Raw genomic sequence first — 17291 nt, 5'->3', positions numbered from 1 at the left:
CAGACTAGCAATTGGACAGTCGTGAAAGTCGTGACAGCAGCTATTGTCCGAACCAAATTGTTAACAACTACGAAAAATTACTCTCCTACCTTTAATTGCCGTTAGATTTTCTCCAAAGTTTGTCCAGACACAAATCTTGAAAAACCCATTACAATGACACAGATTCCACATACCAGATGATAACCATGTCACCTATATCGACTTCGCTGAGAGCGCATAGGGAAAAAAGCATGTAATTTTGTATTGGCTGCCATTTTGACTTTTTATGGAATATTCTTCAAGAGGGTTGAAAGGATAGGACTTAATCTAACAACGTCATAACATGCTATGATATAAAACAAACGTGATGACGTCATATTATTTTTTTAATATATTATTATTATTATTATTATTATTATTATTATTATTATTATTTTAATGATACCACTAGAGATCATCAATTTCATATTAATTGTGTCACATACTTTGGAGGCTTTCACCCCTCTTGAAGAGTATTCCATAAACATGCAACATGGCAGACGGCAGAAAACTGCATGTATTTTTCCCTATGCAATCTCAGCAAAGACAATATTGGCGACATCGTTGCAGTCTCGTGTGTGGAATCTGTATATTTGTAGTGGGTTTTTTACGATTTGTGTCTGGACAAACTTTGGAGGAAATATAACGGCAATTAAAGGTAGAAGAGTAATTGTTTGTAGTTGTTAACAATTTGGTTCGGACAAAATAGAAAGTTGGCGAATTTTCGCACCGTTGATCCAGGCATATTGTGGTCAATAAAATCATTTATTGAATAATTACACTCACTAAAACTTTAAAATAATAGCCTAATACTGTTTGTTCCTCAAGAAAAAATCTTTGATAAGTATGGTGTTTCAGTTCATAATGAGTTTTCGTTAAATATGCATGCATTGTCCACGGTGGGGGCCGGGGGAAAATGGATGGTCTTAACTTTTTTTCACGTGTATCAACAATCTTTTTTTTTCCCGGAAGTAAAATTAGTGGGAAGGATCAACAACTCGTGATGGCTTGATGACTTCGTAGGATCTGTTCTCACATTATGGAACTTCCTCATTCCTGACTTTCTGTTTTCTAATTTCGATGGATTCCCGGACAATCTCTGATCGTAGAATGTCTGAAGAATGGGTAATCACAGTGACGGACGTTTACGACCAAGCGGCGGGCATAGCGCAAGAATTTGACAAACTAATTACAGTCTACGGTAATGACTCAGTGACTGACCTTATGCCAAAAGTGATCAAAGCTTTGGAGCAGCTTGAACTATTGGCGAGTCGATACGAACATGAGAACGAAGAGATTAGTCAGTTAAAACTTGTGGTTGAGAAGCTTCAGGCTGAGAAACTGGAAAGAGCGCAAGAGAGGGCAAGATTTGAACAGGTATAAATTATAGATTTTAATTTTATTCATAATTTTATTTAATAATTTTATTAAATATTCCATATCGGATCCAAAACTCTATCCTGATTGGCACAAAATGTTGTTCAATAATTGCATAATGCAAAGTCAGCATTTGTTATACCCCACCAACCCCTGCAATTAAAACAGCAATGAATTGGCATGTAACTTCATAATGAATAAAAACATATAAAAACAGTTTCTTAAGTTTTAAACCCATACCAAAGAAAGAAATGTTTTATTTAACGACACACTTAATACATTTTATTTATGGTTATATGGCATCAGACATATGGTTAAGGACCACACAGATATTGAGAGAGGAAACCCGCTGTCACCACTTCGTGGGCTACTCTTTTCAATTAGCAGCAGGGGATCTTTTATATGCACCATCCCACAGACAGGGTAGTACATACCACAGCCTTTGATATACCAGTCATGGTGCACTGGCTGGAACGACAAATAGCCCAATGGGCCCACTGACGGGGATCGTCCCAGACCGACTGCGCATCGAGCGAATGCTTTGCCATTGGGCTACGTCCTGCCCCAAACCCATACCAACTCAAATAACATTTTTTTTTAAAGAAAAGAAATCCAGTATAAATAAAAATGTTAAATTTAGCCTGAGTACTCTGACTGTAAGAAAGCTAGACTGACATTTGGAAAGTTGTTAATACTCTCTAAGTAACAACTGTTCAAATGTCTGTCTAGCTCTCTTACCATCAGAATAATCAGGCTACATTGCATTATACAGATTAAATTTCATTTTTAATACAGGTGTGAAGACAAAATGCTAGAACCACCAAGGTATGCAGCTTGACTTGCATTGTCTCTCAAGTAAAAAAAAAATAATGCAGTAGAAAGAGAATAACGGTAGACCTTCGCATGCTGTACAAAAATATAGTAGATGAACTAGTCGGGGACCAGACAACTCGGACCCATGGACAACTCGGCCCAGACAACTCGGCCCCGAGGCCGAGTTGTCCGAGACAACTCGGCCCCGAGTTATTGATACGGGTTCATTGATACTTGAGGAAAGCGGCTATATGTCGAAATCAGATTTTCAGCCGGTAATCCTCTTGAGTGATTCCTGCATTATTAAAATTATTACCATTTTTATTTTTCTTAAACATAAAATAACAGTCACTTTTAAATTTTACGGTAATACATTACCCAAATACTCAAATATTGTACTACAAATATCACATATCGCAAGCAATATAAAACAAATAAACAGAAAAAAAGTGGATAAAGACCTACCCGCCTCACCTGTATTAGAATCACAACTCACAGCTTCATGTGTTAACTGTTAACACCCTTTGGTAGATGAAAGAATAAACGATTAGTCGCCATCGATTGAAGTTACATAAAATAATTAACGATTAGTCGCCATCAAGGACAGCTGGTATATATGTTTATCGTTTCGCACTTAGGATTCAATATAAAAAATATACAAATGACAATATGATTTATTCATTTTCAGCACTATTCGGCAAATATCACCTTTTAAATGATTTTCTTATTTTTATTTGTATTCCTTTCTCCAGTTGCGGTCCACATAGTCTATAGTGGTGTTACCTTTTAAAACATTATAATACAACTTTCAATAAATTGAATTATGACTGTATTTTGTTTGTGTTTTCCTTTATGGTTTACTAGAAAATCTAGACATTACTTTAAGCAAAGTGGAAAATAGTGCGTGCGTATTAATTTCGCGACATAATATATACTCACCAGTATTACAGGTGCGGTGTTGCCATCGTGAACAAACGTCGCAGCGTAATGCATGTTGTCTGGGTCGAACTTCATTGGAACAAAAGGAACACGGATATGTCGGCATTTTGTTGGAAAGTGATATTAGAAAGTGATAAGTCCAATAATTCGGACGGTTATATACATTATTTGAAAATGGCATCATGCTCACCAATTGGAATTAATTCTTAAAAGCAGGAAGTCAGGAGGCTATATCCGCGAGTGTTGTTACAACGATAAATAACTTTGCATGTTTTTTCTGGGATCATCTCCAATGTTTAGATCACTGATTGTAGAACAAAAACAAATTATTCGAACAGCGGAAACTATCTTCAAAGATAAATGGATCAGCAATTTATCCCTCCGACATGACACTTCGTTTCGGGACGTTTATGTTAAGGTGAGACTAATTCAAAACTAACAAAAAACACACTCTTTTATTTCTGTGAGAATACTTTAATTTAAAAAACAATACTTGTTCAACAATATTTTTCAACAATAGACAATATTGTGCATGTGCCGAGTCGTCTCTGGACTCCGGGCCGAGTTGTCTTGCGGTGGGCCGAGTTGTCTCAGAACTCTGGGCCGAGCTGTCTCGACGTGGGCCGAGTTGTCTGGGCCGAGTTGTCCATGGGTCCGAGTTGTCTGGCATTCAACTAGTCTGGGTGGCAGTCCTCCTTGTGTGGATGCAAGAAGGGTTAAGATCTCCAGTAAAGGATTTTTTTCGGGAGTGACTATCTTATAGATGAAGCACGCACAATTTGGATAGTGTAAATGCTGCAGTAGTAGGCTACCAATAAAATGAGTATAGAAAGAAAAGTAAATCTGTGAAGTTTAATATATTTTTTTTACAAAAATATACGATGTACTTAGTTATCATATTACAAGGCATAAAAAGCATACTTATTGTTTATTACAATAATATTTGGATGGTTATGTCATCATGTAAGTCTTGTGGCACTTTAGATCTGATCTGTTCTCGTTTCATGCAAATCGCTTAAACTTAAAACAATACCGACAACGACAAGCAATTAACTGACCTTTGGAATAAGCCATGTGGTAATGGAAAATGATATTGTTACTTTTATATGCTCTCACATTAGTGTGAGTTAAAACTACAAGATAGATTTTTATTTTGTCCCAGAATAATGTAAGCTAATTAAATATGATTCCTTTTTACCATAACATTGAATAACACTTGTCAAATAGTAGCACTACTAGATAATTATGGTATATCCAGTCCATTCGAATAAGGCGATGACTTCCAGATTTTAAAAATACATGCAGTGTCTTCAATATAAACATTTTGAGGTCTATTTTTTTAGAAAAACCCGGCCCAAAGCCACAGAAGCTGAGTCTGGTGTAGTTAAAATATACAGTACATTCTGTGTCTTCTGCTGCCAGATCTGTAGTTCGTGCCAACACAGACGCAGTGTTTTGTCATAATTCAATTAAGTTTCAGTGTCTTTCTTTTTCAACTGATACCATACTCGCCAAACCCTAAAATTGATAGTCGCCCGGTGGACTACCTTGGTAAAATTCTTAGTGGCCCTTAGCAAATAAAGGTCACCACGGGCGACTGCTAAAATTCAACCCTGCTGCAAATAACTTTTAGTAAAAACAGATGTTAAAATTTGCTTAAAACCTTGTTGTTGAGGATATATAAGAAATAAAATAATACATTCGTGTCCGTTAGATACCATTTATCTTACAATTTGTTGTTTTAAAATGTATCAAACTTTATTTTGCTCATAAGATACATTTTAAAACAGCTCATAAGATAAATGGTATCTAACGGCCACTCATGTATTATGCATTTTGACTAGAACAGTTTAATGTAAATGATATTAATGATATTGATTAACAGTATGATATTAACAGGCAATGATTCGGCTTATAACAACAGAGATAGAAATAAACAGAATTTGTCATTTGTCCACTGGACAAGTACATCGAGAAATCTATTTGTCCAGCAATATTTTCACTTGTCCAAATAAATGTTTTGTTTTATTAAAGTACAAGGAACTTATTTTTTATTGCTCAAAATTAGACCATTAAGGTACATTTTGCTTGTCCGAGCAGATTTTCACTTGTCAGCCTCAGGACAAACGGACAAGTGCTTATTTCGAACACTGAACAATCAATATGTGTATTAAGCAAATTTTATACAAAGCTAAAAAATACTTTTTCTGTTGCTTTTTCATTCATTCATTAACTTCAACTTATTTTTGTGCTTGTATCCAATTAAGGTTCAAGCATGCTGTCCTGGGCACACACCTCAGCTGTCTGGGCTGTCTGTCCAGGACAGTGGGTTAGTTGTTAGTGGTTAGTGTGAGAGAAGAGGGTGTAGTAACCTTACACCTACCTAATGAGTCATTAAAACTTGCTCTGGTTGGGAAGTAAATTACTTACTCTTAGTATGCCAAAAATAGAGATATACATACAAATAGAGATAAGACAGGTACAAAGTGATCATGTTATTGCCCCAATTAGTAGCTGTAATCCTATTGTAAGGTGTTATTCAAGGACTGGCAGTGTTTATGAATTGCAGAAGTTGATGTTATATAACTAATTTTATATATATATATATATATATATATATATATATATATATATATATATATATATACATGTATATATATATACATGTATATATGATGTTTTTCAAGTTGTTTTTATCACACAAACTGTTTGAATGTACAATGACATAAATGTCCCTCTGTTACTGGTAACAGAGGAACAGGTTTTTAATTGGACACTATGACTAAATTTATATACTGGTAATTAAAAAAATAAATAAATTATAACTTATTAATATTTCCAAGCTATTAGTTGATCATATGGATTAAAAAAAACATGAAAACATTTTCTTTGACATAAAAAAAATAGAAAAATCATGTTGCTACAGTAACAGAAGGACAAATAATGGAGGGACACCACATTCATTAATTCATTTCAACTTATTTTCGTGCTTATATCGGATTAAGGTTCAAGCACGCTGTCCTGGGCACACATCTTAGCTACCTGGGCTGTCTGTCTAGAACAGTGGGTTAGTTTTTAGTTGGTTAGAGAGAAGAGGGTGTAGTGGCCTTACACCTACCCATTGAGCCCTTAAAGGAAACATGACACGAGACCATATTATAGCTCATTTTAAAAGCAAAATGATATAAAAATAATATACAAATAACTTTATAACAATAAAATACGTGTAGTTAACTTAAAATGAAGAAATTACGCTAATCAGTATCAAAGTACGATTTATGCATATTTATTCGTGAGCGTTCGGAAAAAAAAGGGAAGTGACGTCAGAGCCGCTGTACTCTTCCATTGTTGTTAACTGTTTATATATGGAGTAAGGGGCTTACGATCTTTTCAGTCCAACAGTGCCGTACTGCGCGGCCTTTGGGTGTAAAAATAAACAGTTTAAACGATCGGGATTGTCTTTTTATGGTTTTCCAAAGGATTGTATCCGAAGAAAGGCGCGTGTATTTTATCGCAAAAGAAAAGATTGGACACCAACACCGCATAGTACTTTGGTGTCAGCCTATTTACAGCCCGGAGACAAAAACAGTACTCGGTTGCGAATGCCGAGGTGTACATTGTACATATTTGGCACAAAGATACACCTCAGCATGATGTATTTATATATGTTAAAACAAAAATGTTGAAATTTTTATTTATTTATTTTTTAGGAAAAAAAAGATTTTTCATGTTAGGGCTGTAGGCCTACATAACAAAATCTGTATTCACCGTCCAAAGAAGGAAACGTCAATAAGTAATTAAATATGGCATATACAAACATGGGATGTGGCATGAGGATACATCTCAGTACCATGTATTTAAATATGTTTTTAAAAAAATGTGTAGAAAACAATAATAATTATAAATAATGTTTTTAATCTTCGGGCGGAATACGTCACAAAAACGTTCCTCATCGCCCAAAGCCCCAAAGTAACACGAAGTTCAATACAAAATAAACCACTACTGTCGGTGTCGAAATAACTATTATGTTTCATCCACGGGCTGACTTGAGAATCAGAGTGTTGTTTTAGTTAATTGGTCCTTTCTTTCCGTGGCCTGCACATGTGATTCCTGATTGGCAGGTGTATATTGCAGGGTATCGACCAGGTAAGTGATTACCACGGTCTAGACATACGTACAAAATACGTGCCAGTTTTTTTAAGGTATTGTGGCGTAACCTGTCGCGACTATAGTACAATGTTAATGGACATTATCAGCCGCCCTGCTTCATTACTGTAAATAATGCTGTAAAACTCTTAAGTAGACTTTCCTATCTAAAATTACAAAACTGACCAATTACGTAGTACCAAAGAAAAGAAAATTATTACTTGGGTATCGTGAGTGCACCCTACCAATAGGCCTAATAATATGCTACTTTTTTATGAGAGAAAAATACTATAACCCTATTTCGTTCTATTGATGCAAATTGAAATATATTTAGTTTAAAAGTTGATTATACTCTCAAGTCATTTATGTTGTTTTACAAGTCAGGTTAATGAAAGTGAAGCGCCTTGTCATAAATTAGAGCGTTTGTTTACACTGCATACAGATTTCATTATGTACAGCCCGAACATGAAAAATGCGATATCTTCTAAAAAAAAAAAAAAAAAAAAAAAATGTTTGTCCTACATTTATATTTTTTACATATTTAAATACATCATACCGAGGTGTATCTTTATGCTAAATATGAACAGTATACATCTCGGCATTAGCATCCGGGTTTTGGTTTTGTCTCCGGGTTACTTTCGGGCTCCGGGCTGTAAATTGGTCGACTGGTCTGGTCTGGCACCATCGGTTTCTCCACCCTCCGACTCGCTATCCGTTTTTTCTTAAGTATCACTGTTGTAAGTAAATGTGTGTCTTTCTTCATTTACTAACAGCTCAAATTGATACGGCAAAACTTTTGCGAACGAACACTCTGTGCAAGTCTTAGATTCTTTATGAATGGTACGGACTAATGCTTTTAAGTGTAAGGCTTCAGATCAAGCGACGCGTCTCTGACGTCACGGACCTCGTGATTGCCCTGCTCATTAAAGATCGGCAATTTCCGCTAAGAGTTCATATCTCAGGGGGGTTTTTACGGAGATATTTTAAGTAATTATTTTTATTTTTATTTTTTATTTTTAGGTGATTCAATTTATAATTAATTGTACATGGTTGGTGCCAAATATAGGTCACGTGACATGTTTCCTTTAAGAACTCACTCTGGGTTGGAGCCGGTACTGGTACCTACCAGCCTGTAGTCCGATGGGCGACACCACAAGTATATTTTAATTAGGTACTACTAATTACTTAGTAGGCCGAACCCTGGGGCAGACATGCTCGAAACCTTAGTGGTACATGAGCATGTAAAAGCTTATCGGATCGGATCAAATGTGGAATTTTGCTTGATCTTGCCCAACTGTAAAATTAGTTTATTAGTTTTAATATGAGGTAATGACAGTAGAAACATATGAACAGTTCTTTTCAAAAATAGTCAAATTTCTGTTACATTCATTACAATTTAACATAATCCCATTGGTCCAGCCATAGCAACGCAAGTTTGTTCATTTCTTGATGATGTCACTTTATATTGTCATATATTACTGAACCCCCACAAAAAATAATTCAAAATAAAATAATATCAACTTTTAGTGTTATTATTAGCAAGTATGATTAAAATTTAATTACAAATATTGTCTGTATTTTTTTTATGTTCATCTGGGTATGAACTAAAAAAAATTGCTTGTAAAATTACATGTGAACAGCTGCGTCGACTCACAATATTTAAGCAGAAGATTTTTTTTCATGCCCCAATGAGCATAAACTAAACAACAGTCCTTAAATATGATATATGTCATTTCCAGATAACATTGATGTTAATACAACTTAACAATACAACTATAAAGTTTCCATCAAACGCATGACATTGTATACATGACAAGTACCATGTTACATTTTGTACATGAACTCTTAATATATATTGAATCTCATGTGATCTATATGTTAAGCATGTTCAGTGGAGATCACAGTATTCGTATTCAGAGCTCTGTTTAAACAGTGGTTAAAGTTAAAGTTTGTTTTGTTTAGAGCACACTGATTTATTCATTATCAGCTATTGGATGTCAAACATTTGGTAATTTTGACCTATAGACTTAGAGAGGAAACTTGCTACATTTTTCCAATGAATCTTTTATGTGCACCATCTTACAGACATGATAGTGAACACTGTATCCTTTGATGCAACCCATGTAATTGCCCACAGCAATCAGCTATGTCATGACGATTGCCATACAGTTTTTTATTCTCTACGGCACTGTTTTTTTAATGTGGACTATTCAATTTTTCTTTCACAGCATGTTTTTTCTTTCCCATAGACATTTTCTTAATTGCATTTGTTGATATACCAGTCGTGGTGCACTGGCTGGAATGAGAATTAGCCCGACAGGATCAATCATAGACTACGACTGGTATATCAAAGTCTGTAGTATGTATTACCCTGTGTGGGATGGTGCATATAAAAGATCCCTTGCTGCTAATCGAAAAGAGTAGCCCATGAAGTGGCGACAGCGGGTTTCGTCTCTCAATATCTGTGTGGTCCTTAACCATATGTCTGACACCATATAACCGTAACTAAAATGTGTTGAGTGCGTCATTAAATAAAATATTTCTTTCTTTCAGTCATAGACCGACTGCTCATCAAGCGAGCGCTTTATCATTGGGCTATGTCCTGCCCCTTTTTAAACAATTGATGTGTCGCTTCTTAGGTTCACTACAATAATATTTACATATATATGCATGCAGTACGAGTAGTAAGAAACATATGTTACATATACTGACTCATTTGGATATGTGTGTATAATTTTCATTCTTCATTTGGCATTAATAGCTGTAGTAATAAAATTAGGAACTTTGTTTTGGTATTCATATTGGGTCTCATGTGTTGAATGAGATTAATGGGCAGCCATTGATTTGACGTCCAATGACTGTTATTCAGGACAGTCCATAGAGGATTTGACTCTGCTTAACAACCATGGAGAATTTCATCAAGTATTGATTTCAGACTTGGGGCAAAATGTGCTTTTTGTAATATCAGTGTTAGCCAATTAGGTGGTTGGGGCATGGGAAATATCTTGAAGTAAATATGTGTGACTAAATATTGTAGTAGTAAATTAATGAAATTATCACAAATAAAAAGCAAACAAAATCTCTATGGATTCCATGGGAAGAATATATATCTTATTAATTTGGTGGTGGATTAATGTGTTGTAATCTATAGGGAAGTTTAAAATGCTATATTGAACAGCATTTAAACTGCTATTTGCCATGTAGTCAAATGAGAACTTAAATTGAATTTGACTTTTTTTTTTTAATATATAAATTTATAATCAGAACTTAAACATAAAAAGAAAATTTGACAACCATAAGATAAGATATGATAAACTTTATTGCATATAAACATTCCACATTTGGAACTGGGTGCAAAACCTGCAATATTTGTACAAGCATGGCACAGACAAAGAGGATACTAAACTAATTATTGGTTAATACATGTATAATCATAAACAAGTTTATACACTGCACCTGTACAAGCAGGATCCTGGTTTGCATAATAAATATGTATTCTGTTTTGGTTATTTAATTTTATTTTGTCATATTTGGTATAGATAAGGGGGAAAAAACCCTGCATCTTTACAAGCCAAGAGTAGTATTAGTATTCGGAATTTCCATATAAAACAGAAGCAATGCTGAAGAAAATTAATAAGAAAACCCTCCCAACTTTGGCTCAATAGACTAATTGCTGACAATATGTTAAAGTTTGATGGCTGAAATCATGCATGTTTTATTGATTGAATAACCAAATGTTGTGTAAATAGCATTACTGATTGCCCACCAAAAACTCATGAGAAAAAGACTTGTATGGCACAAACAAGAGTCTCTTCTATTGACTTTGATTAGCTAAGTGAGATATTGAGAGTGATAGAGAGACCGAAATAATGCCACATAAAAGTGCAGATATTAATCATAGTAATGTGTCACATTTGTAAGACTCACGAATGGAGAACAACTTGCCTTCAGGCAATGATTTATTTAATACATGTACAACAGTGAACGTATCACGATTCACTACACGAGTTTCAGAGATCACTACACAATATTAAAACACTAAACAGTAGCTGCTAATCAATTTTTAATTGACTAGAAATGTCACTAATCAAAATTTTAAAATAAAATGTTCCCTGGTACATCATACATGTGGTAATTCTGACATAGTGTCTTTGAGAGGAAACCCGCTACATTTTTCAATTAGTAGCACAGATCTTTTATAAAGTTAAAAAATATAATGTTTGTTTTGTTTAATGACACCACTAGAGCATATTGATGTATTAATCATTGGCTATTGGATGTCAAACATTTGATAATTCTGACACTTAGTCTTGGAGAGGAAACCCACTACATTTTTCCATTAGTAGCAAGGGATCTTCTATAAAGTTAAAAAAGTTAGTTTGTTTTGTTTAATGACACCACTAGAGCACAGTGACTTATTAAGCTATTGGAGGTCAAACATTTGGTAATTCAGACATTTAGTCTTAGGCGTATCATAAAATATTGTTTGTTTCCGGTTACCCGACTGACCCTAATTTGAACCTGCCGACCCTAAAACTTTTTTTGTATATCCAATTTTTTTTTTTTAATATAACAACGATTTCTACGAAAACATTCCAAAACTATCACAAGCACTAATTTGGTGTCATTTAGGGGATAACCCTACTGTGTTTTCCAATTTGCGGACGTATATCGGTGGTTTCACTGTCGCAAATTTAGTTTTATTGGCGACCCGTTAGCCACGAAATGTTTTCTTCTAACAATTGATTGATGGGGTTACTTCCCTTCAAATTGAAGTTCAGTAACTTTCGTGAAATATCGGGCGAAGAGTCAGAAAATTGTTTTCACGAATATATGCGATCTTTTCCGATTTACTCTACATCTAGCGTAGCGAGGTGTTCCGATTAATAATAATAATAATAATAACTATATTTAATGATTTACTCCAGCTACAAACTGGCCTTGTAGAAATTTAGTGACCTTCCGATAAACTAGGGGAGGGAATGTTTACCGATACTGATGGAGTTTACTGCCAAATCAAATGATTAAATATGTCAGTAAGATCTCGATGCGTTTCGTTATTTTTTGTAAGTGGTCATTGGGAACTTTCCTTTTTTTAATTAAGTTATGAAATAGATAAAGAAAAGAAAATGGCCATACGGTTTTTGTCCTTTTGAAAATTGTATAATGGAAAAAAAAAAAAGCTCTTATATTTAAAACTGCACATAAAATATGCCCCCAAAACGTCACTTTACCATGCCTTACTTCATTTCTAGGAAAAACACTGTGATGAATGGTATTGTTGGTTTGCATAATGCATTTCTTTACATGCAGAGGATATTTTGGATACCGGTAGTCAACACCTTTATTTAATATCCATAAATAAAATTATTTTCCAAAATAAAATGTTTTTCCTACCTACCTACCCTATATTTTTCCAGCATGTAATAGGAAACAAGTAATTTAATTTTTTCGACCTTAGGTAGGAAATCCACTACATTTTCCTAAGTAGCAAACAGATTTAAGTTTCTGAAAACAAGATGCATTTAATTAATTAATTAATTAATTAATTAACAATATCCCGCATCCCATGTTATTCAACATTAGTGTAAACTGGGATTCATTAACATTACTAAAGTTGGGTAACTGAAACATTAAAGATAAGAAATTATTTGCCTCATGTTTGTTTTGTGTTTTGTTTTTTTGTTCTTGTGACCAACTGGACTTCTTTACTAAAGTAAAGATAATATTTTTAGTTAGCATAATATTATTACAGTGATAGAAATAAGCATAATTTTCACTAGTCCACTGGACAATTACATCTAGAAATCTACTCGTCCAGCAATATTTTCACATGTCCAAATAAATAGTTTGTTTTATTCGAGTACAAGGACGATGTTTTTCATTGCTCAAAATGAAACTTCATTGAACATTTTCACTTGTCCACTGAACAACCACCAAGGTATATTTTGTTTGTCCGAGCAGATTTTTACTTGTCAGGACAAATGGTCAAATGCTTATTTCGAACACTGTTATTACACTGGTGAGTACATGTAGTTTTATTTTCTAAAACTCTCTGTTCAGTTCTGGTATGCTTACATCAGCATTTTTACACACACTAACACACATATACTGCTCATGCCTCACAGCTGACGAGTAATTATGTACAGATGTCATCATGGTAAATTCTCATAAATTATTTTACTGCCGACATGAAACAGATTGTGTGGTATTTTTACACTAATGTGCACTATTAATCAACAAAGGTGCAGGTGTTATAGATGATGGTTGATTCTTAATATCAAGAAATACATTTTGTGATAAATAAAAATACAGAACTTCACATTTGTTGTTTTCGCTTCCTGTTTATTTCACGTTTATTTTGCACAAGAATATATACCACTCGACAACGTAGTGTAGGGTGTATACTACCAAATCAAATCCCATAGACGACAATAGTAACATATGTGGCTAAAACTGCAACGTATCAATCGACATAAACGCCACGGATATAAATACTACCACCCCTCACCCTTAAAGCGAATCACTAAAAAGTGGGTGTCAAGCTGCTCATTTCTGAGATAACGGGTAGCGTCTATGACTACCCTAGTTCCGCACAAAATTTGAGTACTTTTTTTCACAGGTACCCCATACATGTTCCAAGCACAAGGCTACTTGACACAGTGGTACTAGATGAAATAAAATTGCATACATTTTTAGCCCAGATGAAACTAATTTTTTTTACAACCAACACACTCACATTTATAACCAATCACAGGACTTGTGGTGTTCACTTCTCTATCAAAAGTTGGGTGCACCTCGAACTTTGACCCAGCTGGAAGTTATTTGGTTTAGTACTACCTGTAGCGGTCGAGTGGTATGTTCTTTCACAAAATAAACGAGTGCAATAAAAAGGAAGCGAAAACAACGTATGTGAAGTTCTGTATTTATTACATACCTTCTTTTATGTTTTACAAAAACAGTTTTTAATTTAACATCATACCAACACTTTGTTAAATTTATGATCAAAACTTCTTTCATGAATTCAATTACATTAAGAATCATACTCTGCGGCAGCCTTGTGTAATGTTTCAAATACGATGTGACGTCATTTGTAAATCATATATGATGTCAGTAAATAAAAGGCGCTAACTGCAGTAAAAAGGAAAAGGGAATTCCCCATTTAAAAGTTCTGTTCGATATTGCATATATGTGTGATACAAAATAAATTTATCACACGGTTTCAAAATGTCTTTGTCACTATAGTAAGATTGAATAGGTATGTAATAAAAATGAATTCTGTTCATCAGTAATATAACAGACATCAATGTTTAAGGGAAGCTTTAGCTCTAGCTCCACATCACTCCCCTGACTCTAGTTCAAGGAGAGTTATTTTTAGTGTAAACTGGGATTCATGAACATTACTATTGGCACCCATAAAATTTATATATATATATCCATTTTCCATGTTCCATGCCAGAACCTATGTATCATGAAAAACCATGAAACCGGGCTACCCCATAAACCGGTCTATTTACGTTTTGACTTGTTTTTAAGGAATCTGCATATGATTGAATCCTGAAATCAAAATACTTTTGTTGAATTAAGAAAACCTTCCCAAAAACAAAGTGCACAAATGAGGAAAAGACAAGTAGATATTCAAAATATTTTTATACATCGGGAAATGATTACACGACTGCCATTTTACACTGTGCACATTATATTAAATGGTGTGTAATATTAAACAAAAGTTTTACACCAATGTCGGTGTCAAAAGAATTTTGGTGACGCATGTCGCTCTTAAAAACAATAGCCCGGTTTACGGGAGTAGCTGAATAATGTTGACATTAGACTACGACATGCATTTAATCTCTTCACAACAGAAAATGGCATGGATATTAACATTTGTTGGTTGATTTTGACAATAAAGTGAACAAGGTAAAACATTATTTCATCAAATCGATCGTACATTACAATGCGCATGTGCATGAATCCATTTCCAGTTAATAGGCCGGTTCACGGTTACTCGAGGATACATAGAGAAAGAAACTAAAACTGAATTTATGATGGTGAAACCACCAATATAAAACAAATGGAGAAAAATTGGCAGGAATAAGATTTTCTTCATACATGTATTTAGTGATTTGGAATATTGCAGTTTTAATATATATTTGTCTTTTAATAATAGTGTATGTTATTTTTATCAAAAAGATTATTTGTACCTTGCTTGAACTAGAATTTGTTCCTATCTAGTACTGTAATATTTATTTCTAGGTAAATTCACACAGCACTCAACAATCCAAAATATTATAATTTTATCTACATTTCGTCGCATGAGAGCTAAAAGGTCGTAAGTGGCAGATATAACCTAAAATGTCTTTTTTGCACATATTCGGAATCGCCATCCCTGATTACATATTGTCACAAAAAATCATAGCTGTGTCCCTAGTTGCATCGCTTATACAGAAGGATTTAAATGGTCATAAGTGAATCACAAATACAAATTTGCATGAAAATAGACATAATTGACACATACGACTGTCCTCCGATTTGCTTGCTGTCCATTATGTGAACACGACTGGTCATGTGTGGTAGATATACCATTTTTAAATACAGTTCCTTATATAATTATGTCTGACATAGGTCGTATGTGCCAAATACAACACACATGTATTCTTTGTTATCGGTCTGTGATAGAAATTATAAATGCGAAGTACAATAGAGCATACATTATGTCAATATTTTTATGTGCTTGAATCCTAAAAATAATATGACTTTTGTCGTTGTGAGAGCCCAGTTTGTTTAAGAAAAACATTTGGTACTGCATGCAACGAACCATTTGGCAACAGACAAGAATGTTGTCTGTATATATAAATAGAAATTGCAGTAACATTAATGTTTGTATGGTTTGCTATTTTATGTGCACCATAATTATAATAATAAACATGTTTTTGTGAATTTTCTTGAAAAACAAATATCAATTTTGAAATGTTTTTAATTGAAGTAAAGTTTTCAAGATGTAATTTGTATCTGTAGATACAATTTTAATTCATAATAATGTTGTATGTGGCATATACGACCAAAGTGCAAGCATAATCACACTGATTTTGGATGTACATGTATTTAATTATATGTTACGATGATCAAGTTCTGCCTTTCAAATGCCTTTGAAGATCTACAGGATTGCCCTAATGTAAGCATTATGGATTAACAATATTACACATACAAACATCATTGTAAGTTATCCAGGACAAAGTCCAGTGACAAAAGACAGTGTAATCAGATGTACGGTTAAAAGGCGAATAAAGTGAATGTGGCCTCAACATAAACGATAGCAAGATCTATGATCTTTGATTAATGTTACAGTTAATAAATATTTGCAACAGAATATCTCTGTCCTGAGTCAGACCTCCGATCCTATCGGAGGCCGGACTCAGGATAGGCGTGTTCGAAATCCTAGTGGTATATGGACTATGGACACGTTAAATCAGTTTATTTGTTTGTTTTGTTTAACAACACCACTAGAGCACATTGATTAATTAATCATCGGCTATTGGTAACATTGGTAATTATGACTCATAGTCATCAGAGGAAACCCGCTACATTTTTCCTAATGCAGCAAGGTATCTTTTATATGCACTTCCCCACAGACAGGACAGTACATACCATGGCCTTTATCCAGTCACTTGTGACAGAACGTGAACATGACATAGCACTCACAACAGAACCTGAACATAATAGAGAACTCGCAACAAAACCTGAACATAACGTGGCACACACAACAGAACCTGAAGAAGAACATGACCGAACACACATACAACATACCATGATCATGCCGTAGCACAGACAAGACAACTTGAACATGACATATCACTCATAATAGACACAGAAAATAATTTAGCACACACAACAGAAGCCGGAGGATTGATCAGTTAACACTCAACAAAATACGGAAAGAACACTGCACATAACATAGTCTGTAGATATCACTGAACACACATCATACATAACCTGGAGAG

At 34.3% G+C, this 17291-nt stretch overlaps 1 protein-coding gene across 7 annotated transcripts in view; it reads left to right on the top strand.

Moving 5' to 3' along the window:
* Positions 1-942: 942 nt before the first annotated feature.
* The window catches only part of LOC121368007 (RILP-like protein 1), a 44375-nt gene continuing 28026 nt past the window's right edge, over positions 943-17291 (top strand). For 2 of the 7 annotated variants that reach the window (XM_041492514.1, XM_041492509.1), the window contains exon 1: positions 950-1395. In XM_041492514.1, the coding sequence (XP_041348448.1) occupies positions 1099-1395 (297 nt within the window). In that variant the 5' untranslated portion in view covers positions 950-1098. Of the gene's footprint in view, positions 1396-17291 lie in introns of all 7 variants that reach the window. The other 5 variants (XM_041492510.1, XM_041492513.1, XM_041492507.1 and 2 more) reach the window with 5 other exon arrangements.

Source organism: Gigantopelta aegis, chromosome 3 (assembly GCF_016097555.1).
Source record: "Gigantopelta aegis isolate Gae_Host chromosome 3, Gae_host_genome, whole genome shotgun sequence".
NCBI lineage: Eukaryota > Metazoa > Mollusca > Gastropoda > Neomphalida > Peltospiridae > Gigantopelta > Gigantopelta aegis.
This window is presented reverse-complemented; position numbering and strand designations above follow the sequence as displayed.